At 35.0% G+C, this 24,909-nt stretch overlaps 1 protein-coding gene across 1 annotated transcript in view; it reads left to right on the forward strand.

The window, feature by feature from the left end:
* The window catches only part of LOC125998218 (collagen alpha-6(VI) chain-like), a 126,923-nt gene that overhangs the window by 25,714 nt on the left and 76,300 nt on the right, over window positions 1-24,909 (forward strand). Inside the window, exons 8-19 of the mRNA XM_049766485.1 lie at window positions 722-1,065; window positions 1,149-1,227; window positions 4,436-4,590; window positions 7,676-7,768; window positions 8,948-9,001; window positions 10,525-10,596; window positions 10,686-10,712; window positions 11,056-11,100; window positions 11,374-11,427; window positions 13,345-13,407; window positions 17,440-17,505; window positions 19,793-19,846. Coding sequence (XP_049622442.1) covers window positions 722-1,065; window positions 1,149-1,227; window positions 4,436-4,590; window positions 7,676-7,768; window positions 8,948-9,001; window positions 10,525-10,596; window positions 10,686-10,712; window positions 11,056-11,100; window positions 11,374-11,427; window positions 13,345-13,407; window positions 17,440-17,505; window positions 19,793-19,846 — 1,106 coding nt within the window. The remainder of the gene's footprint in view (window positions 1-721; window positions 1,066-1,148; window positions 1,228-4,435; window positions 4,591-7,675; window positions 7,769-8,947; window positions 9,002-10,524; window positions 10,597-10,685; window positions 10,713-11,055; window positions 11,101-11,373; window positions 11,428-13,344; window positions 13,408-17,439; window positions 17,506-19,792; window positions 19,847-24,909) is intronic.

Here is a 24,909-nt window from a genome sequence, read left to right on the forward strand (position 1 = left end):
AAGGATCAAGAGTGGGAAGTTTTTCTTATAATTATTATTGTTTTCCTTGTAAATATGTTTTCCTCATAGTTATTTTAACTTAATATTTGTTGAATCTCACTTAATAAATAACATGATAATAAATTTTCTATTGCATACTGTTGACATTTTCACAAGAACCTTTAGAGATATTCCAATTGAAGGTTTTATCCAGCGGCACAATAAAATCAGTATTTTACTAGAAAAACATGTAGATGTAATATTTACTATATTTTATAGTAACTACATCTTAAATGTTAAATATAATTAAGCATACTTAAAGTGTATTTTATATCAATTAGCTTATATTCCAACTAGAATTTACATATAACTTTATGCTGTCACATTATATAAAAAAGTAAATTTTTATTCCATGATTCATTCATTCTCTTTATGATTTTCCAATTTTAGAACTGGACCAGACTAAGAATTTCAAATACCTAATGCATACATGACATCCAAATCAATTAAAAGTAAATTATGATCTAGGGGCCAGAGCTGTAGCGTAGCAGTAGGGTGTTTGCCTTGCACGTGGCTGACCCATGATGGACCACGTTCCATATGGTCCCCCAAACCAGGAGCGATTTCTAAGCACAAAGCAAGGAGTAACCCCTGAGCATCACCAGATGTGGCTCAAAAAACAAACAAAAAAGTAAATTATAAAATTATAATCTAATAACATCCTTTTTCCTTTGAATTCTAGATTGTTTCGTGGATGTTGTGGTAGGATTTGACATTTCAACTCAGCAGAATGGACAGACTTTGCTTGAAGGTCAGTCTTGGATGGAAAGCTATCTTCCAAAGATTTTACATGCCATCAGCTCCCTCAATGGGGTCAGCTGTGAGGTGGGCACAGAAACTCAGGTCAGTGTGGCTTTTCAAGTGACCCATGCCATGGAAAAATATACACCCAAGTTTGAGATCTACAGTGACACCATATTGAACAGCCTGAAGGATGTAACAGTGAAAGGACCATCTCTCCTCAATGAAAATCTCTTGAGTTCTCTTTGGGACACATTTCAGAATAAATCAGCTGCTCGAGGAAAGGTAATTTGGTTCTGTTTTGTTGGTTTGTGTTTGCAATGACTTCATTTTAACTCAGTTTTTTTTTCTTTTAAATACCCTCCTAGGTGATTCTTTTATTTTCAGATGGATTGGATGAAGACATTGAAAAACTTGAACAAAAATCTGATGAACTTAGAAAAGAAGGTAGTAGACATGGGGAAGGAGTGTTTATTATCTTTGGAACCTCAGAACTGAACCCCAGTTCTTAAGTTCCAGCTTCTCAAATAACCCTGAACTTGCCACCACTCTGTATGTACTCAGCCAAACAAAATTCTCAGAACAGTTTGGCATCTACTATTTTTTCCATATCCAATGTATTTGAAGCACTGTTAAATACAATTTATCTTTTCTCTCAAATTTGCTTATCTCTTCTTTCTAACATTGTCTGAAGACAGTGTTCCTATTTTCCCCCATGTTCTGTAATGTTTCTGATACTATAATATCAGTGGAGATGAACATTATGTTTCTCTTTGACCAAGAAATCAGCAGTTGGCCTATTTTCTTCTGTTTCTCTTAATATTTCCAAGGCTTATTGAAAGTTTCTCTTGCAATGTATTTTTTGTAACACTCATATTTTTAAGATTCATATTTTCCTTCCTATTTCCAAGGAAAAACTAGTTTGATGGATTTAAAATTCAGAAGCTACATTTAAATGTCTTTGGAAATTCTGATTCTTTGTGTAAGAGAAACAAAGAGTATTGTGTTCTTTTTAGATGTCAAAAGTTTTTCTTGTGTGGAGGACAAGGATTTCCAGTAGCTCTCACTTCTGTATTTAAACATATGTGATTTCAGAGAGTCTGGACTTTCATATATTGACTTAGGAGAATCTTCCTTCTCTTATGTACATGTGTACATGAAAACTGTAATCACAACAAAGCAAGAGGATATCAGGAGAAAGGGACCCTTCATGGCAGGTGCCACTTTATCTGTTGATTCTCTTGTTGGTTCTTGGAACTAAGCCCAGAGCATCACATACAAAAGGTTTTATGCTCAACCAAGGTCTACCACTGAGCTATATTAGTCGCTTACTAACAATTCTTTCTTCTCCTAGATTTTGAAATATTTTCTTCCTTAATTCTTTATCACTCATTTATAGAATTCGTCTTGAAGAAACAGTTTTGGATACCCCATTCTAAGAAAAGTAGTTACGAATAGTGGATATGTGTCTATTTCCTGAAAGCCCACAATCTTGTGGTTTTATTTATTTTCACATTACTAGAATTTACAAGGAAAAAAGAATTCAAGGTTGTATTTTTAGAAATAAATCTATTTTCATGCTTTCACTTGGTTATTAATTTTATTTAGGCACTCAGGGGTTACTTCTGACCCTGTGCTCAGAAATTACTCCTAGAAGGCTCTGGAGACCATATGTGATACCAGGAATCAAACCCAGGTCAGCTGCATGCAAAGCAAACACCCTAGTTGCTATGCTTCATTCCGGCCCCTTGACCATTAATTTTTTTAATATTATCTTTATTTAAGCACCATGATTACAAACATGTTTGTAGTTGGGTTTTAGTTATAAAAAAAAAAGAACACCTCCTTCACCAGTGCGACCTTACACCACTAAAGATCCCCATCTTTGTTCTCCCCCCAACCTCTGCTTGTATTCAAGACAGGCATTCTACTTCTCTAACTCACTACCATTGTCATGATAGTTGTCAGTGTAGTTGTTTCTCTAACTGCACTCACCATTCTTTGTGGTAAGCTTCATGTCCTGGGCCCGTCCTTCCAGCCCTCATCTCTATTGTCTCTGGGTATTATTACAATGATGTCTTTTATTTTTCTTAAATCTCATAGATGAGGGAGACTATTCTGTTTGACTATTAACTTTTATTTGATGAACTCATTCTTTCTCATTAGCTATATCAGCTGACCTAGACTTCCCTTTCTCTCCCTCATTTTCTTTCTTGGAAGAGTGACTGTGTCTGCACTTTGATAAAAATCCAAGATTGTCATCATAAAAGCCAGGAAAGTCCTGGAAAGATAGGAAGAGTTGGAATTCTATATTTAGGTGTTTATTCCTGGTATTTTATTTCAACCAACCACACAGTTTCTTTCTTCTGCATCTTGAATGGTCCTAAAACTATGTTCTTTTATTTCTCCTCTCATCTACCTTTTACTTTATGCAAAATTGTATACATGAATTTATATATAAAAGAAGGAATATAAGATATAATAATCACAATAGAAGTATTCTTTACTCTCACTTACATTCTAGAACAGTACTTTATTCTGGTCTATTGGTTTGTAAGTTCCATCTATTTGATATAAATAATTTTCCACCTATTTATATCAAAATAATGTGAAAACATACCAACAGAGTTAATTTTTTGTAAAGTTACTCTATTTGAAGACTGCTCCTTAGCCTATGATGAGGGTTCTTACTACATTTTACTTATTAAAATGTCCTTTGACTATGTAGGTTTGGGGGTTGGAGTATCTGGGTGAAAAATCTAAAATTATTACTTGAGCCAGTCATTGAATAACCCTAAGCTTTAGTTTATTGGCCTCTATTATTTTAGTAATAATCTTGCACGCATATTATAGTTGCATTTGTAACTTATAATACATGTAAAAGATAACTAATTTTCATACTCTCAGTTACTATTAATAGATGATGGCACATTGTTGCTATGGTTACCCCCCACTGTGATGACTGGCAGGTTTATTACTATCATTGAGTGTTCATACTTTGCAGAGTAAATCAACTTTCTGCAAGCCTTCCAAAGTTTTCTTTGAAACGTTCTGGTCTATAAAATCTCAAACCTGTAAACCTCTCCAGATGATTAGGTGCCATTTGTTTCTAATTAGTAGACAAGTATCTTTTGGTGTTCTATGCTCGTTATAGCTCCAGTTGGATTATCTGTTCCCAATGAGATCATTTGGAGCTGCTCTTCTTAAATGTCAGTATATATAGAAAAACTGGAATAACACATTTTTGATATTCCTGACCCTGCGTGAAGCCAACATCACAGTTCCAAGCATCCACTTTGAATGGCAAAGATTTGGAACACTTTTCTTGATGCAAAATTTCCTCTATACTTTAGCCTTCTCCGTGGACATTTTTGGCACCTTGCCTTCCTTTGTATTGTCAGAAAATCGAAAGCTCTCATTTTTCCTATCTCCAATTTAATTAGATTGAGAAAAGGGTAATTCCTTTTGTTCTCTGATTATTGTCTTGTTGCTTGCCAGTTTTAAGTGAGGTTGTTAAAGGAAGTAGACAGGAAAATGAGTGTTTCTCTCACACAACTGCTTTCCTAGAATAACTGTGTTGAACAGATAAATGAATGAAAAAAGTTATGATAACTAACCTCACCTCACCTGGAGAATTGTAAACGCTGTTGCACAGGCCTGAATGCCCTCATCACTGTTGCTCTGGATGGAGCCATGGATTCAAGTGACTTAAATGAGCTTCCCTACATTGAATTTGGGAAAGGATTTGAATACCAAACCCAGCTCACTCTTGGAATGAGGGATCTTGGGAGCCGACTCTCAAAGCACCTGGTAAGTTTTTCTATATACACATATTGGAGAGTTATTTTTATAAATTAAAATATACTTATTTCAGAGTTAAGAGAGGTTTTCTGATTTAGTGAATAGCACCCCAAAATAGGTGTATTAAAATATATGGGATAGTAAAGGAGTACATTAAAGGATGTCTAATATACGGTCTGCAAGAAAAAAAGAGAAAGACAAAACAAAAAAAATTCCTTTTTAATTTTTTATAATATCATTATTTTATTTAAGCACCATGATTTACAAAGATGTTTGTAGTTGGGTTTCAGTTATTAAAAGAGAACACTTCACTTCACCAGTGCAACATTTCTACTACCAATGCCCCTTATTGCCCTCCTCCCCAATTCCCTGCCTATATTCAAGACAGGCATTCTACTTCTTTCATTCACTACCATTGTCATGATAGTTGTTAGTGTAATTATTTCTCTAACTGCACTCACCACACATTGTGGTTAACTTCACATCATGGCCCAGTCCTTCCAGACTTCATCTTTATTGTCTCTGAGTATCATTTCAATAATGTCTTTTATTTTTCTTAAATCCCATAGATGAATGAGACTATTCTCCGCCTATCTCTCTCACTCTGAATTATTTCACTCAGCATAATAATTTTCATGTCCATCCATGTATAAAAAAATTTCATGACTTCATTTTTCCTGATGGCTGCATAGTATTCCATTGTGTATATATGTTTCTTTATCCACTCATCTGTTGTTGGGTTGTTTCCAATTCTGGCTATTGTTAATAGTGCTGCAATGAATATAGGTGTGCAGAAGGCATTTTTTGTAATGTGTTTTTATGTTCCTAGGGTATATTCCTGGGAGTGGTATAGCTGGATCATATGAGAGTTCAATTTCTAGTTTTTTGAGGAATCTCTATAATACAAAACAAAAAATTAAGTAACATCTACACCCAAGCCCAAATTACAGCAAGTGAATGAGAATGTATAGAAAAATTGAAAAATGTGATACAGTTAGATTCTTATACCCTTGTAGATTCTACGTATTTTATACCACATGGAGCATAATTCTTGTTTAAAGAAATGTGTTTCTATATAATGTGACCTGAAATGAGAGTCCTATTACATTGATAGTATAGTCAGAAAAAGAGCAGACTATTTAAATACATGAAAAGCTAATGAAAAGCAGACATCTCCTGAAACACTATATAATCCATCAGAAGATTTTGTTTGTCTTTTTTTCCTGTTCTTTCTATTTAAAATTTTGCCTTCAAGATCTCATATGTATATGAGATATAGCTCAATCATATTTAGGAAAAAAACACAAGAACTCAAACATAGTGTGTTAAACCATTACCAAATTATGTGCCTTCACCTCAAGATGATCAATACTTTGTAAATTTTTTATAATTAATAAAATATTTAGTCAGTTTATAAGAATACTTTTCTATAAAGCTCTAGTCCCTGCTATTTTTAATGTATGGAAATTTTATATAAATATATGTTTCAATATAAAAATAATTGCTAACTGAACAGAGAAATGTTGTCGATGTTCTGTTCTCACATGAGAAAAATAGTCTTTTCTCCAAAATGTATTTTACTGTCAATTATATTTTAACTGGTTTTTGTTGTTGTTGTTGTTTTGTTTTTTGTTTTTGGCTCACACCCGGCAGCGCTCAGGGGTTACTCCTGGCTCTATGCTCAGAAATCGCTCCTGGCAAGCTTGCGGATCATATGTGATTTGAACCACTATCCTTCTGCATGCAAGGCAAAATGTCCTACCTTTATGCTATCTCTCTGGCCCCTAAACTGTTTAATTGGTTTATAGAAAGAGGAAATTATGCTAGAGAACATTGGTTTTTAAATATCTCATAAAAAGTATTGCATAAAAAAGATTTATAAACAGACCAATTTTATGCAAACAGTAAAATATTTGACGCTCTAGAATTTCAGTAATCCAAAAAGATATATATATATTTTGTGTGAAGTCAGAATCCATTTTGTTCTCCTTACTATTTGGCTTAACACTTTTGAAGCTTTATTGGTTTTCCAAAGATTTGTTGGGAGAAACTTTTCTAATGTCATAAAAAGAACAAATAGGGAAAGTTGCACTAGTGAAAATGTGTGTGTGTGTGTGTGTGTGTGTGTATTTTATGGTTGAAACCCAATTGCAAACATGTTTGTAACCATGGTACTTAAATAAAGAAATTATTATTGAAAAGAAGAAAAAAACATTATATGATAAAATGAGGAGAAATGTCTAAACTTTTATAACAATTTTTAATTTTGTATTGTGTAGTATTTTGATCATAAATGACTCATTAAAGATTGACTCAACTACAATAAGGCAAAAGCATAGTATTTATGGAAAACAGTTTTAAATAGTATATAATAACAAAGTTCAAAAGATCATTGTGAAATAGAAATTAACTGTGACCTTTAATCAGGGGAATACCAACTAGTGGCTGAAATTAACCATTTTAAAATATATAATTATGGCTTTCGAACAAATATTTAAGAGGAATATTCTCTCATGTCCTTACCCACCATAAGTACTTCTAAAATGCTGAGCTTGCAATCAGTGCTTTTAAAATCCTATTACAGATAGGCTCTTTTGGAAGTGTTTTTTATTATTATTATTATTATTATTATTATTATTATTATTGAGTTTGGTTCCAAACAATGTGATTTTAGTCACTGTCTAAATCATCTGACATACAAAGCAGGAAAAGGAGAAGATAATATGCATCCTTTTGATTGAATAAAGTATATAAAACAGGATTATATAGTGTAATCAGTAACACCATGACCCATGCTGGAGTAAGAAGGACTAGGAAATTTCATTCAAAATTACTATGTACTAAGAGGGTTGTGTCTGTGTTGATACTATTGTGAGAACTCTCATCTTTAAATTGAGTCTGAACTCGAAAATATACATCTCAGGAGGTTCATAAAAGTGGAAGAATGTTTCTTTCATTCTCTCCAGAGCTCAGTCACTTGGGTGACTAATGTTCTGTCTCACATGATTGTAGAATCTGAATCACACCTGGTTCTTGCATGCATGATCTGAGAAGCAATACCTCTCAATGTAATTCTTTTCTCCTTTCCTCCAAGGTCAACGTTGCTGAAAGGACGTGCTGCTGTTTATTCTGCAAGTGCATAGGGGAAGATGGCACCATGGGAGATCCTGGACCATCTGGAAAAAAGGTAATTTTTGCTAACTTAGGGACCACTATGATTGAATATATAATGACTTTTAGACATGAGAAATAAGTGATGAGTTTAACTTTTAGGTAGTATCTCTGAGGTAAGTGTTTATTGTATACAATACAGGAGGCATATGATGGAGTCATGAATAAAACAGACTTTTCTAAATCAGTCTTGTTCAAACAAAAACAAAAAAGAAAGAAAAAACATTTAGAGAACCCTCGAAGAAATACCTGGCAGAGATGACAAAATAATTTTTAATAGCAGCAGGGTCATTTAAATAAAGTAAAAAAATTTTGTGCATTCTGCTAAAAGTCAAGCTAGAACACATCATTCTAACATAGTGAAAAATATTAAGATGCTCCACTCAGCTACTAGGCTAAAATGTCACTCCAGAGTTACATACAAAGTCAGGTCAATTTGAAAAGCAATAACCAACAACAACATGTATTCAGGTATTTCCTAATCAATAAATTTTATGTAACTTAAGTAAATAAAATGATACTTGTTAGGAAATATTTAAATATGTAAAATTACTGCATAATAATTTCACTATTTATTTATATGTTCATTTTATTTTTAAATAATTTATGAAATATGCAATAACTTCCAAATCAACATAGCTGAGTCTGTGAACAAAGTCTTTGGACAATTTATTTTCTAAATGGCCGAACTTTAGGTAAAGCAAGTGATAGAATTGATTTTAAAAATCAGGGTTCTGAAAAATAGAAAGAAATATGTGTAGTCTATTTTTCTATATAGCAAGATGATTTTAAAAAGATGTTTTTAGGGTTGAAAAGAATTAAAAGGAAAAAAAGATGTTTTTAATGAAAAGAGTCTAACTCTAGCCTGTTGGGCAAATATAGCTGTGTTCATTTGACTGAAAAAAAAAGGAAACAAAACAAAAACCAACACTATACCTAGCAGCAGCAAGAATTTTAGACAATGTCATGATTCTCGCTTACACACACACACACCCTTGTATTACCTGGATATTTGGCTGAAAATTTTATTTACTTTTATATGTAGAAAAACAGGCTTGCCTGGGGAGGTATAGACATTTTAAATTATAAATTTTAATATGTAATACAAAATAAAACATAAAGTTAAATACTTTTGCTGGTTTACTTTAGTTGTTGCCCTGTGCAGTGCTCATGTTCCCTCCCTTTTTTTTTCCAGGGACTCAAAGGTTTTAAAGGTAGTGAAGGTTACCTGGGCGAGGAAGGCATTTCTGTAAGTCAATGATGTTTTTCAGATCCATTTGTTCTTAAATGCATATTGATAGTTCATGTGCAAAATTGTTTTAGCTAATCCTTATTATGCTTTGCTTCTGGAAGTTTTGGTGGTTTATTAACCTATGTTCTCCTCTTAGACTGTCTACCCACATTTTACCCATGGAGTAAAATCATCCCAATTGCACAGAAAAATCAGCACAACTTACTGTTTATCAAGGATCTTATTTTTCCTTGCATCCAGTCATCTGTCTTTTCATTTTTATATTCTTTGCACCCATCCATTTATTCTTTTATCTATTTAACAATCATCTGATAAATATCTTAGCATTTGCCACTATGTCAAAAATCTAAATTACAACTACACCCATCCAATCACTCATTTATTCACCTTTTAAATTTTTTGTTTGTTTGTTTTTGGGTCACACCCGGCAGCGCTCAGGGGTTACTCCTGGCTCTGCGCTCAGAAATCGCTCCAGGCACACACGGGGGACCATATGGGATGCCAGGATTCGAACCACCGTCTGTCCTGGATCTGCTGCGTGCAAGGCAAACACCCTACCGCTGTGCTATCTCTCCGACCTCTCACCTTCCAAATTTATACTACTCTTCTTATCATGTGCCAGGCATAGTAGTAGGCCCTAGGTATAAGAAATAAAAGAAAAAAATACTGGGAAAGCAAATAAGAAGATACTGGTTTTAGGTATTGCACTCAATATTATACTAGAGCCTCACAATGAGATTTGAAGTATGGCAGAAATTGGTTTCTGGGAATGGGAGTTTCAGACAAGGAGCTGCTAACAAGGGGGTAAGTCTTGGACCAATCTATAAAAGACATACAGAAATTTCTCTACGTTGAGTTTGTGGGGGGGGGGACTTTCTAATATTAAGGGGAAAACAACTCTCCTTCAATGAGCATGTAACTGAGGTCAAAAAATTTTGAGTCTGGAGGATGGGATTGGTCCACATGATTGGAAATTATGTCTAAAGTAATACTTGAAGTTTTGTGTATCCTTCATTCAACTTAGATTGTGTTTTTCAGTCAACATGCAGTAATTGAATGGCTTTAAGCACTGTTAAAATGAAAGTGCCATGGACTTAGAAAGTAAACTCTTGGAGATGATGATAATGCAAAGGTAAAAAATAGAAGTTTTATTAAAGTTTGTGTTAAACACAAGCTTCCCAATCCTGGTGTGTGCATCCATGACTGAATAAGTGAGAAATTTGGGGCAGTATACCCTTCTCTGATATCTCAACTATTTTCACAATCTGCTCCTAGACTATTTATTTCCTCAAAACTTTAATATATGTCTTAAATTGCCAGTTGTCTGTGTCTTTTGTATGTAAATACTTTTCCATCCAGGACAGCATTCAGGTGGGACTCCCATTCTTAGTTTTCATGAACTTAAATTCTGAACTACAAAACATGCATTTACTTATTTTTACAACAAAAACAATGTGAAATTTTCAGGAGATTTCAGAAAATAGTAGTAAAAGCTCATTTGGATTTGTGCTTTCTCTCAGGGAGAAAGAGGAGAAATGGGACCTTTGGGAGCTCAAGGGACCAAGGGATGCTCTGGTATCAAAGGCCCTAAGGTAAGGGTCACCTAAAACTGTTCTAAAAGTCTTCTCAACACCAATTCTGTTCTCCAACACTAACAAACTCCTTTTATTTCTAATTTCAGGGGTATCGAGGACTGAATGGACAAGAGGTATGGCACTTACTTATTTAATGTCCACTACCTAGCTGCTCATCTGTTATGTAGAAATAGCTGTAATTTTGACATCATTATATTTCATTACATCTATACAACTAATATGTTGTATAGATGGAGTTTCTGTTGACCTTCCCTTCTAATACCATCCATTTCATTTTATTTATGTCCATCTTTTATCATAGGTAATATCTTTTATCTGATTATTTAGTGTTACTATATTTTGTGGGGTTACCCTAACAAAGATGTTGTATATGAAACACAAAATTGGACTTTGGAGGCTGGACCTATTCCCATAAAATTTCAGTGTCATCTGTTCTGACCACATCTGTTTTCTCAGGGAGAAGATGGGGAAATTGGCATTGATGGATTAAATGGAGAACAGGTAACCATCTCTTCAGACTCTGAAGATCTTTCTGGAATTTTTCTAGTTAATAAAATGGGAACGAGGTCAAAGAAGTAGTTCAGCAGGTAGGGCATTTGCCTTGCATGTAGTCAACCCAAATTCAACCCCTGACTTCCTGCATTGCCAGGAGTAATTCCTGAATGCTGAATGATGGTTGAGTATTGCTGGGTGTGCTCCCATCCATTCCCCAAAAATGAAAATGGTGGTTTTTCCTTGTTTTTGTTTTGTTTTTTTTTTTTTTTTTTTTTTTAGGGTGACAGTGGTCCTCCTGGAGAAAAGGGAGAAAAAGGCGATGCAGGATCCCAGGTATGGATTCAATAATCCTACAAGATGAAAACAGCACTAGAAAGAATGATTTGATGAAAGGAGCAAAACTCCCCTAGTATGCCAGATAGCTACTGCCATGAACATGCTCTGTGGTCATCACAAAACCTCAATTTCATATGATAGTAAACATTTATTTGAAGTGCGTCTGAGCATTTCTGTTTTAGATGGTTGGTTGTGGCTCAACGTTGGCTAGGAATCTTGTTCCATGTTTCTTTCTAAAACCAGCGAGCAAGCCTAGCTATGTTAGTCATGAGAAGGTAGAAGCAAAAGTGAACAGGAAGAATCACACAAGCTCTCTTAAGGGATATTCAGGCATCTATAGGTATGCCTATGATGAACTTTTTGCTATTGAAACTAGAGAGAAAAATCACACCCCCACCACAGTTGAAAGATACTGCAGCATTACATGGCAAAGGGAACAAATCAAGTGTATGGACAATATCACTAGATAATAAATTTATTATTAAGAATGCCAGATTTTAGGGTAAGGGTGAGTTGACTAGAAGTAACAGGAACTTTAGTGGAGAGCCATAAGCACACAGGTGATACTAAGGGGGTATATAACTGTATATTCTAAAACTGTAACTTTTTATTAACAAACAGGAAGGGGAATTGGAAGGGAAGAAATGTTTGACCAGAGGTGACAGTAATAGGGGAGGGTCATAGTCACTTCATGGCAGTAGTGTGTAGGATCTTTAAGCATCAATACTCTAAATTGAACACTAATACACTGTTGTAATCTTAATGACTAAACTAAGGAAGCCACATACAGAAATTATGATGAGGTATTGGATAATATGTGGAGCAGGACAATATGTTGACTAGATATGCTCTTTGTTCCCTTCTAATACAGAAACCACTGAAAGCCAGGCTTCCACTATTTCCTTTGAATGTGAGCAGTGAATCAGAAACTCACTCAAGACCATTACTAAATGGCTTCACTTACATGTGTAATAAAAATAACCAAAGAAGCAAACTGAAAAAACCTAATGAAACTAGTTTCCAAACCTTATGAAAACTATGCTGGTGATCTGAGAACAGGGTGGTAGTGCTGAAAGTTAAAGAGAGGATCTTTTTAGTAGTGGAATGCAACTATATTTTGGGTCATTCCTATACACATAGAGGTGTTAAGCTATGGCCTGACATTCTATAATGTTGTAAACTAGTGATAATCCAATAAGATAAAATTAGAACCTAGAAAAAATATAGTTTAAAAATACAGTTTCCAACTAAACAATTATTTGGGATATGGCATGATATCTGAGTCTCAGTGTTTCATTTAATGAAAGATAAAAAAAAATACCACTTTCATTAAGATCATTATAAAAAGTACAAGATAAAAAATGTGTCTGGTTTTAGAGAATTTACCAGTGACGAACAACTGAAAACCTATTTATATGATGCCTGAAACTATAATTTTGGTTGTTCCTCTTAGTTTAAAAATAACCTGTTTAAAAATTATGGGTTTTAAGAAAAATAAAAGACATTTTTGCAATAATTCTCAGAGACAAAAGAGAGGAGGGCTGGAAGGTCCAGCTCATGACATGAAGCTCACCACAAAGAGTGGTGAGTGCAATTAGAGAAATAACTACATTGAGAACTATCATAACAATGTGAATGAATGAGGGAAGTAGAAAGCCTATCTAGAGTACAGGCAGGGTACAGGTAGGGTGGGTAGGAGGGAAATTTGGGACATTGGTGGTGGGAATGTTGCACTGGTGAAAGGGGGTGTTCTTTACATGACTGAAACCCAACTACAATCATATTTATAATCAAGGTGTTTAAATCAAGATATTAATGAAAAATTATTACTCAAAATTATTACTCAGAGATGAGATCTTTGTATGTATTAATGTTACTAAAAGCTTTTGTTCTTCTGATTTGTGTGAACTTTAGGGAAGTCCAGGAGAGAGAGGGATTTCGGGTGACCATGGTTCACAGGGCCTTCGAGGAGATCCTGTAAGTGCCTAGACTATGTGATTCATTAATCAGCATTGTTGAACTTGGCTCTGTCATCAGCGTCTCTGACAAGGAGACATCCCTCTCTGCTGTAATATCAATCCTATTAATGCATCACATTGTAGAATTTTAAAATTAGCATTAGACAATACCTCTATCATCACATAATTGTTTCTGTGGTGAGATCATTTAAAAGTTGGTCTTTGACGGGGCCAGAGAGATAGACAGTGAGTACAGGGCTTGCTTGCTTTGCATATGATGAACCCTTATTTAACCCCTGGCACCCCATATGGTCCCCCAAGTCCTACCAGTTCCTGAACACAGAGTGAAGAATAAGCCCTGAGCTATGCTGGGTATGGTCCATCCTATTCCCCAAATAGTGTTTCAGTAACTTTGAAATATAATTATATAGGGTCAGAGAGATAGCACAGCAGTGAGGAATTTGCCTTGCAGGAGGCCAACCTGGCACAAACCCAGATTCAATTCCCGGCATTCCTTATGGTCCCCTGAGCCTGCCAAGAGCAATTTCTGAGGGCAGAATTAGGAGTAGCCTCTGAACACCGCCAGTTGTGGCCCCAAAACCTAAATAGATAAAGGTTTTTAAAAAAGAAAAAAGAAAGAAAAGAAATATAATTATATAGCATATATTACATTAGCAATCATGTTACAATCATGCTGTCCATAATCACAATGGCCTATACTAGATCCCTAGAAGAACACTCATAGTATGATGAGTTTTAATTCACCAGCCTGGTAAGGATATAAAAAACTTAAGGGGATAGAAACTAGACAATAATAGAAATCCCTTTATATCCACCTCAGCAATGCCCTCCAAACCTCCCTAGAGTATACTATTGCAGGACCAAAATTGTATTATCTGTTATTGAATTTCATATATTTGGAATTAATAGGATTGATGAATGTTTCTGTTTCTAGCCATCTTTGTGCAAATTAATTTTTCTGTGATTTATTTGTATTATGGTGGATAGAAATAGTTCATTTATTCTCATCACTGTAAAGCTTGTAGTTATGTGAATAAATCATGACTGATTTATCCGTGCTACTGTTGACAGATGTTTGGTTGTTCCAGTTTGGACTATTATTAGTAGTGTTATGATGAATATTCTCATGTTCTAATGCCTGTGTTTTGGAATGTTTCTGTACACGTTCTTTTTGCAAATATGCTTCTATAAGAGAAGAATTTGGGGTTATAATTTGTACAACTGTACTCTGCTAAAGCCTATATGATCAAAAAAATTTCCTTTCAAAATGTAGATTTATACTCCAGCCAGAAGAGTATCAAAATTCTGTATTTAAACATATACATTTAAAAGAATGCAATTTGTAAGTATTGACAATACCAAGTATTATTGATAAGAATATGGGACAACTGGGAATCTTATGGGTCTTTTATAACCACTGTTCCAGAAAACAGTAGTTAATCAGAGAATTTGTTAATGTAGCTTGACAAATGCTAACGTTATATGCTATCATTTTCGATTTTAAATATTATACTTTAAAGAGCAGAGAAATTTTCACTTTAAAGCGACATTATTTTCTCTTTTTTATTTTTTAATATAATTTTTATTTTGATCATAGTGGCTTACATATTGTTGACAATAATATTTTAGGTACATATTAACATAAAATCAGGGGGATTCCTATCACTGAATTGTCCTCCCTACACCTCCATTGCCGTCTTACCTCCCACATCCTCCTCCCTCACCCCTGGGGCTGCTAGAATAAGTGGTCCCCTCTGTGCCTACCTTACTACTTAGTGGTCTTACACCAGTTTGATCTTGGTACCTCCCTTATTTACCCCTCTAACTGGGAGGTGGGACTAGATAGTTCAAGTTATGTGGTTTTGTTTGAAGAAGAGAAAAATAATAAACTGGGGTAAAAATCAAATACACTGAAAATGGGCAGAGTCCTTCTAGAGGCTCTCATCATCGGTTTGAGAGATGAAGGGGACAAAGAAGGTGAAATACCCCAACAGTACAAAAAGAAGTGTTAAAATAAAATATCCAGTGAGCACTCCAACAATAAAGATAAGCACCACATAAAAGCCATGGTCTTGAGATAAAAAATATGGCAGAGCATATAAAGAAAGAAAAGAAAAGAAGAAAAAAATAAATATAAATGGAGACAACAGCTTCAATAACCACACCAAAACAAAGAAATCGACAAAAACTAGATAAATAAAAAATTGTTTGCAACATTATTTTTTAAGAAGCATCTTCTAAGATAAGTCCTGTAACCTGAGAGTTTTCATATTTTCAAGTATCTATTTAGAACTAAAAAAATAACTATACACAAATAAAATAATTCAAATAGTAGGGTACTATTATTTCAGGAAAAATTCATGAAAGCAAGATTGATAAAATAAATTGAACATACATGATCAGGATTTTAAAAAAAATAGATGCATGTGAATAGCACAAATTCTTAAAAGTTTGTGTTTATTTGGAAAAATATGTAATACATAAATGCTAACTTGACTTACATAAATGCTTGTAATTTCTAATTTTGAGCTAAATATATACCCAACTATAGACATATATAGGTAACTAGATAGATATATATTTATAACCTAATATCATGCTGAGGAAAGTAGAACTAGATCATTTACCTAAGCTTCAGAGTTTAATAAGTGCTGTCATTTGGAATTTTGTTATTAATAATGAAATTTCTAATAGAAACCTACATTTGGTCACAAATTTTAAGTAATACTCTTGTCAAGTTACATAGATCGGGCAATATACTCACAGTGATAAAAATGGGCCCACATACAAATTCAGATAGAATTTGTTAATGCATGTTTTTAATGTCAACTTTTAAATAGTTCAGTGTAGGGCACAAAAGGCTTTATGTGTCTCGTGCAATAAAATTCTAATTTTACTTTCCCTTTACTCCTTTTTCTCCTCAAATGACAATTTTCTCACATTGTAATTTAAGTATGTCCTACTTCGAGCATTTCATAAATGTTTAAATTTAGAGTAAAATAAAACGAAGGAAATTATTCTTGACTTCGATACATAGAGGAGAGAAATAGTGTTATCTGTTACAAAGCAAATTCTCAGCCCACGCTTTTTATTCTTTTAACCTATAAGCTCTCAATATGGAAAATGCTTTTTAAACTACAATTTAAAAAGCTCACAAGTATCTAAAATAATGGCATGTCCCTGTTGGTGATCTCAAATTACTTATTGATTGATGGAAATAATCTGAGCTGCTATCAACCAAAAAGCCTTGCAGCTGGCACTCAGCAGGACAGGGTAATTGCCACCCACTCTCAATTTATTGGGCATTGACTAAATTGATTGACTCAATTGATTGTCCCAACATCATAGACACTGTTGTTTATAGTCCTAACTACCTAAAATAGAAAGCTTTAGATTGGCCAGTTAAGAACTATATTCCACAATGTATGCCCATCTTAAGTGATTTCCTGCTAGAATGTTTGTAGAAACATTGAAGAAACCTGGCGTTTCCAGGTTCTTCTGATAACCATAAAAGTCAGGGTGATCCTATGGGGGGAGAGGGCAGGGCCTCCCAGAAAAGAAAGGGGGAATGATTGGCAGATTCCATCATCACTTGATCATTGCCTCTATTATCCTGATGAGTAATAAAAATCTCATTGGCGGTGGTGAGTAAAAGCTCCCATTTCTCAAAGTTCAACTTGCTGGGCCCTAAGAATGAAGCAATGTATCAAGACAAGGGACAGTCAGGTAGAAAATCAGGTAGCAGAAGTTCAGAATTATGAGAAACCCCAACCATGCCATCTTGGATTGTACCTTCCTGGTGCGAGCTCTTACTTTCATTCAACAATGGACCCGTAGCTCTTCTTCACTTTTTGAGAATTCAGATCATAGGGCATGAAATAAAACACAGAAACTGTTTATAATTCTAAAGCATTGAGCTTTAAATGGGTTTGACTTGTCAACATTTCATGGAGAGGGAAGATGCGGGTATAGTGAGATAAGTTCTAGGTAAATGGGATTTACAAGATCTGTTTTTCTTTTTCTATTTTAGGGAGATCCTGGAGTTGACAATAGCAGACAAGGCCCCAAAGGCTTGAAAGGAGAACATGGAAGACAAGTAACTATGTGGGCACTTGAGAGTAAATTTGTAAACTGTGAGGCAATGGAATATAAAATTTAAATCAGGAATTTGCAATCATGTTGAATATACTTTATAAATAAAAAAATATTTGAGGGGTCAAGGAAATTGTCCAGGGCTCAAAGATGCAAGCCTTGTATGTGCCAGGACCCAAGTATGTTTCTGGACACAATCCCCAGAGCTCTATTGAGAATATATCTTGTGGCCTCCAGCTCCACTAGGCCTGAGAACTGAACAGTTCAATCCAGTTGATTATTACTGAAAGTGGGCTCTAAGCACTGCTTGGGAAGCCCTAAAATAAATACAAATTTTAGTTAAAATCATTGAAAAAGCCATTTTTAAGAGCAAAAAAGATATTCTCTCTCTCTCTCTCTCTCTCTCTCTCTCTCTCTCTCTCTCTCTCTCTCTCTCTCTCTCTCTCTCTCTCTCTCTCTCTCTCAACTTTAGCATTAATACCTTGAGGTCATATTATAAATGCAACCACCTCATCTACCTTAAAATGCTAAAACAAAAGTAAAGAAAGTGTGTCAGGATCCCTAGGTTAGATTCCCAGCACTTTATGATCCTCCAGCAGGGAGTTGCAGGTATGGTCATCACCAGGAGTGACCTTGAATAATGAACTTTGAGTAATCCTTGATCACTACTGGATTTAATCCCCTCCCCACCAAAAATAAACCTGAAACAAAAACTTTACCAACAGTTTTTTGACCTTCCAGGTTGTTGATCTTCCCAGGTCCAAAATTTGCATATCTACAAGGCCATTCAATCCTGCTAAGTACCTGATAAAGGGACAATGGCAGTAGGTTTAGAAGAGATTAGGTCCATTCAAATTGGGATGGTCATACAGTTAAGTAGATTTAGAAAGCCCATACTTTCAGGCAGGTTCCTTGTTGATGATATGATCTTCTTGTTTCAGGAAGAAAAAAAAAATAGATATTGTCTGGTAGTGAGTTCTCTCTAGCCTCTAGTACTTCTTCATGAAGGAGATCTTAGACATCTCAAGAAACAACTTTGTTTGGGGAAACAAGCCAAAGTCCTGTTTGGGGCTTATCCCCTACTGCCCTATTGATTTTGAGTTGAGTTTCTGTAAATTTCCAATATTCTTATCTATAAAATAAGATAGAGGTCTAGATTTTTTTTTGTTAATATTTGAAAAGATTTCAGTGGTCTGACAGAGGCAGCATGAAAAACTTTCCAAAAAATGACCTCTCTTACTGTTCGGAAGTGATAAACAGATGTTTCATTGTAACTCAGTTATTTCATTTTATTTTTTAGGAAGATGGGTGTATTCTACAGATTTGATTCCCCTTGGGCTGGTCATTAGTTAATTCAGCTTCACAAGAAGTCCAAAGTAGAAATTCAAACAGTATCTGAAATACCTCATTCCTCAGTGGTCTCTGTGATGACATGGCTGGGATGTTTGAATTGGCTAGTACTCTGTCCTGTCTTCTAGGTTTCAGTTAGAGAGTGAAGCTGAGTAAAAATGGCCACAAAGATTTTTAGCATTTTCTGTTCCTCATTACTCACATAGACATGGCAATTCTTTTATCTATGATATGTTAATCAAATAATTAATAAGTAAATAATCAATATGTTGTGCTATATATTTATATAGTGTATATTATATCGATATATATTAATTGCTTTATTTAAGCACTGTGGTTACAAAATTGTTCATGGTTGAAATTTTTTGGTTTTTTTTTGGGGGGGGTGTTTGGGCCACAGCCAGTGACACTCAGGGGTTACTCCTGGCTATGCACTCAGAAATCGCTCCTGGCTGGGGGGACCATATGGGATGCCAGGGGATCGAACCGTTGTTCATTCTGGACTAGCATGGGCAAGGCCTTACCATTTGCGCCACCGCTCCGGCCCCTCATGGTTGAATTTTAATCATAAAATGTACATCACCCTTCACCAAAGCACATTTCCTATCACCACTGTCCCCAGTTTCATTCCACTCACCCCCCACCTACCTGTGGAGCAGCTATTTTACTTCTCCCTCTCTCGTCTGTCTCTATCTCTCCCTATAGTGCTATTGCTAACAAGGTAGAACCAATCATATCACTTTATCCCTTTCAGCATCCAGTTCTTATGCAGAGTGATCAATCTCATAAACATGAAATTTCTGACTTAATCAGTAAGAGAAGAGAGTAGGCCACGTGGTGTGATCCCATTTGCTTTCCTGAGTCCCATAAAATGGTGTTCACAAAGAAACATGTCAAAGCTGTGTAGTTACTATCACCCATTTTGTCTGCTCTTTTGACAGGGAAGAAGAGGCTTGCCAGGCCTCCCGGGACCCCCAGGATCTAGAAGACAGACAGTAAGAATTCTTCTAGACCAGGCACTAATTGGTCCAGTGGCCTGTATTGAGACAGAAATGGTTGGCTCTGGAGGGAATAGGGGAGGGATGGTTCTGATGGAATCACTGCCTTTGATAAGCTGACTTGAACATCTCAGAGAACAAAGATGGCCAAGACCCAGAGGCAAAGGCAGAAAGATACGGGTTGCTGAGGAAATTACCTATACAGCAAGTTCTGGGCAAGAACAAAAGTAACAGCTCCATAGGGGAGCAGTAGGAAGACTGGAAACTGGGTGCGCAGTTATATTGCTTTAAATTCCACACTTTGCTCCTCCCATGTCAATACTACTTAGAAATTTCAGGCCACATGCAAGTCTGCTGTCCTTATTTTCATTTTCTGTGCCATGCAAACAAAAGTGAGTGAGTTCTGATACTTCCTTGGTGGAGTATAATAACTGGTTTATAAGATTTATGCTCTGAAAATATAATGCATAATAAATGCAGTATATTCAACTGGCTTTAATGAGGGCTAAATTTTGAAACATGCTTTTATAGGCATAAGTAAATGAAAATAAAATGAGGCTCTTGGCAACTTTCAAGTTCTTTGTTTTGTTATATTCTCAGTGATATGTGTGTGTGTGTGAGTTGCCAGGTATTGACACCTAAGCTTCACCAATTAGATGTAGCTCAGTAATCTCAGTGAGTCCATTATAGATAGATATAGATATAGATATAGATATAGATATAGATATAGATATAGATATAGATATAGATATAGATATAGATATAGATATAGATATAGATATAGATATATTGGGGGGGTCATTCCTAAGCAGTAGTCAGGGAGCCCAGGTACTACTCCCAATTGTATAGACGTGGCGATTGTTGTCAAGTGATATAGGGCTGCTTAGGGCCTTAAGTTACTGGGTACAAGGCCAGTGCTCCAACTTGTTGAGCTGATTTCCTGGTGAGTACTCTTTCAGAAGATTCTGTGCTTCCGCAAGTTAGCAACAAAGGGCCAAAGGCAACTCAATTAAAATACTGATCCACAGCACCAAGATGGGGGTTGTTTGTTTGTTTTTTTAATTATCTTTATTTAATACCTGGAGTACCAAACACTCAGCGCCATGGATGTGGAACCAAATGCAAAAAAATAAAATTAAATAAATAAATAAAATAATTATCTTTATTTAAGCACTATGATTACAAATATGTTTGTAGTTGGGTTTTAGTTATAAAGAACACCACTTGTTACCAGTGCAACATTCCCACCACCAATGCCTCCCAACTTCCTCCTCCGCCACCCCTATCTTACATTTGAGACAGGGTTTGAAAGAGAGAAGTCTTGAGGTTCTGGGAGGAGGAAAGATGGGTACATGGTGATGACGTGTTAAAACTATGTACATGAAAACTATCATTTACAGTATTATAATTGATAAAAAAAATCTATTCAATGAAAAATGTTTATAAAAATCTAAAGATTGTGTGCTTGACTACCTGAAAAAGCATAGACATAATAGAAGAAAATCTTCATCCACAAAGAAGAAACTGTTTTTAATAAAATGCAGTCCAATACTTGCACTAACTTCTAAATTTGAAATTTATTTCTTTATTTTATGACAATTTCTTACCATTATTTAGTCATCCAACTTTCTCCAGCTTCCACAACTAGCCACTCAAAAAGTATGTCTTAAAAACTGAACCCAAATAAAAGCTAGATGACTGTATTTATTTAATATGCATGATATTTCCTGAGCAGAATTTTATAGAATCCGCTATTATACTCCAACAAGGAAATATTTCTTATCTTGAATTCACTCTTCTTTGTAAGTCTGAGAAACTGGAAATTGTAACATGTTTAAAATGTGCAGAATTTGATTGCTGGGGGAATGTTTTATTATTGCTGTTTTACTGCAGCTGAAGATAAAGAAATGCATTTGCTATTCATTTCACTTTCTGAAAGGGTGTAGCCAGATTACATACCCTAGGAAAATATTTTGAACTTAAAGAATATCATCTAAAAAACCCTGGCAGGGGAGAAATGTATTTTATAGAGGCTTTGTCCCATTGGAGCTTAAGTTTCACCATGTATTGCTGAAGTCATGAGACTCCTAAGAAAGAGCCCCAGGTTGAGTTATAAATTCAGAAGTATCTCTCAGGAGTAGAAGTTGGATTGCCAGCTAAACAACAAAGTCAAGGTGTTTTTTTTTTCATATTTTTCACTTGTGCAGCTCTCTAAAACCAAAGGAAAAAATATTAAATTTACAAATATCAAATGTTAGCCATAAGTGATGACAAATAATGCATTAAACACTATTTTACTTTGTAGCAATTGCTTAAATTTTAGGTAATGTTGCGTTAATACTATTAATAGCAGAGTTTCAGGCACCCTGTTCTAATACCACACCTACTACCAAAGTGTCAGCTTCCTTCTACTAATGCTCCCCATGTATTCTCCCATTCCCCCTAACTAACCCCTTAGCACACTCATTCTCTAGCTTGACTCTCAGGACCTGTGATAACAACTAGCCATGTTTTAGCTCCTTTATTATATATATTTTTTATGTCCCATATATGCAGGAGGTCTTTTTGTATTTGTCCCTTGTTGTCTTACTGACTTCACTCAGCCTGATTCCTTCTAGTTTCATCAATTAAGAACTGCAGGATTTAATTTTTTTTTCTTGTATCTAAAGAGCATTTCATTTTCATATGGCCAACACTGTTTCTTTATCTACTCATTTGTCCTTGAGCACTTGGTTTTCACATCTTGGCTAAAGTTAATAGTGGTGCAGTGAACATAGGTATGCAAATGTATTTTTGTAAGATATTCTGAGTTTTGGGGGTGAAAGTCAAGGAGTGGAACCACTAGATTATAGAAGTATGAATTGTTTGAGAAGTTGTCCATAGAGGCTCAGCCAGATGACATTCTCACCAAAAATGGATGAGAGTTCCTTTCCCTTAGATCTCTGCCAGTACTATTGTTTTTGATATCTTCCGGTCTCATTGTTTTTACTTGGATTTCCTAAGCAATAAGTGATGAAAAGCATTTTTTTTCATATGTGTACTGACCATCTCTGTCTTCTTTGAGGAAATATCACTTCAGCTCTTTTCCTCAATTCTTGCTAAGAATCTTTGTCATTAAGTTTCATGACTTGCTCAAATCCTTGTTCTCTATTTCTTGTCTCTTGTTTCTTTACTTATTTATTTTTACTCTGTAGAAGTTTATGTCTTCTCTTGAACACAATTCTGTTTTTCTCCACTCACATCTTTATAAACAAGTTTCTTTCCATTTAAAAGTACCATGCTTCCCTAAAATTACAAAAAATAAGTTTGCAAGAATTTGATAAGTTTTAGATTTTCATCACTTCTCATATGTGTGGTGGGCAAATACTTTTTCCGAGACAACATGATATCATTTTATTATAGTCATCATGTTTAATTAGTGCAGAAGCACCTTAATCTATTATAATATGGGGCTGGAAAGATAGTACAGAAGGTAGGGAGTTTACCTTGCACAAAGCTTACCTGAATTCGATCCCTGGCACCCCATCTGGCCTTCCATAGAGCATAGAGCCAGAAATAAGTTTTCAGCACTACCTGATGTAATAAAAAAAAACCCAAAATGTTTATGTAATCCCATTATTTAGTTTTGCTTTTTATTGACCAATAATGCTATCATTAAAAATATTGCTAGTTTGTGTTTCACTTCATATATTTTATAAATTTGATAGTAATATTAACATCTTTGTTTAATGATTTCTTCATTTAAGCACCATGGTTACAAATATGTTAGTAGTTGAATTTCAGTCATAAAATATACACCTCCCCTTCAGGAAAGTACAACTTTCCTGCCACCAATATCCCCCATTTACCTCCTCCCCCAACCCCTTCCTGTCTCAAGATAGGCATTCTATTTCTTTCTCACTATCAGTATCATGGCAGTTGTTAGTGTAGTTATTTCTCTAACTGTGCTCACCATTCTTTGTTGTAAGCTTCATATCATAAACTGGTCCTTCTGACTCACATATCTATTGTTCTGGGTTTATTACCATACTGTCTTTTATTTTTCCTAAATCCTATAGATGAGTAAGACTATTCTGTCTCTTGCTCTTTTTTCTCTCTCTCTGACTCATTTCACTTACATAATAGTCTCTATGTCCATCCATGTATAGGCAAATTTCATGACTTCATTTTTCTTGACAGCTGCATAGTATTCCATTGAGTACATGTACCACAGTTTCTTTCACCATTCTTCTGTTGTCAGGCAGCTGGGTTGTTTCCAAATTCTGGCTATTATAAATAGCACTGCAATGAACATAGGAGTGCAGAGGATATTTTTGTATTTTTTTTTTGTGTTCCTACAGTATATTCCTAGTGGTTTTTCAGGATCATATGGAAGCTCAATTTCCAGGTTTTTTTTTTTAAATACCCATATTATTTTCCAGAAAAGCTGGACTAGAAGGCATTCTCACCAGCAGTGAATGAAAGTTTCTTTCTCCCCACATCCAAACCAGCACTGGTTGTTCTTGTTCTTTGTGATGTATGTCATTCTCTGTGACTTGAGATGATAACCTCATTGTTGTTTTGATTTGCATCTTCTTGATGATTAGTGATGTCAAGCATTTTTTCATGTGCTTCTTGGCCATCTGTATTTCTTCTTTGAGGAAATGTCTGTTTATTTCTTCTTCCCATGTTTTGATGGGGGTAAAATTTTTATCTTGTTAAGTTTTGTCAGTACCTTGTATGTCTTAGATATGTCTTAGCCCTTTATCAAATGAGTTTTGGGTGAATAGTTTCTCCCATTCTTGGGTGGCCTTTGTATTCTAGTCACATTTGTGCAGTGCAGAAACTTCTCAGTTTAATATAGTACCTTTTTCTTAAAAAAAAATCTGCTTCAAATTGAATATAATATCGACAATATTTAGAAGTTTTCTAAGAATATTTTTAGGATCTTTACATCTATGTTCATCAGGAATATTATCTACACTTTTCTTTTACAGTGATTTCACTGCCTACTTTTAGTGTCAGAATAACATTGGTCTTAAAGAAAATGTTCAGGAAATTTTCTTTTTCTTCAACTTTGC

The sequence above is a fragment of the Suncus etruscus genome, chromosome 20 (genome assembly GCF_024139225.1).
Source record: "Suncus etruscus isolate mSunEtr1 chromosome 20, mSunEtr1.pri.cur, whole genome shotgun sequence".
NCBI classification, from domain to species: Eukaryota; Metazoa; Chordata; class Mammalia; order Eulipotyphla; family Soricidae; genus Suncus; species Suncus etruscus.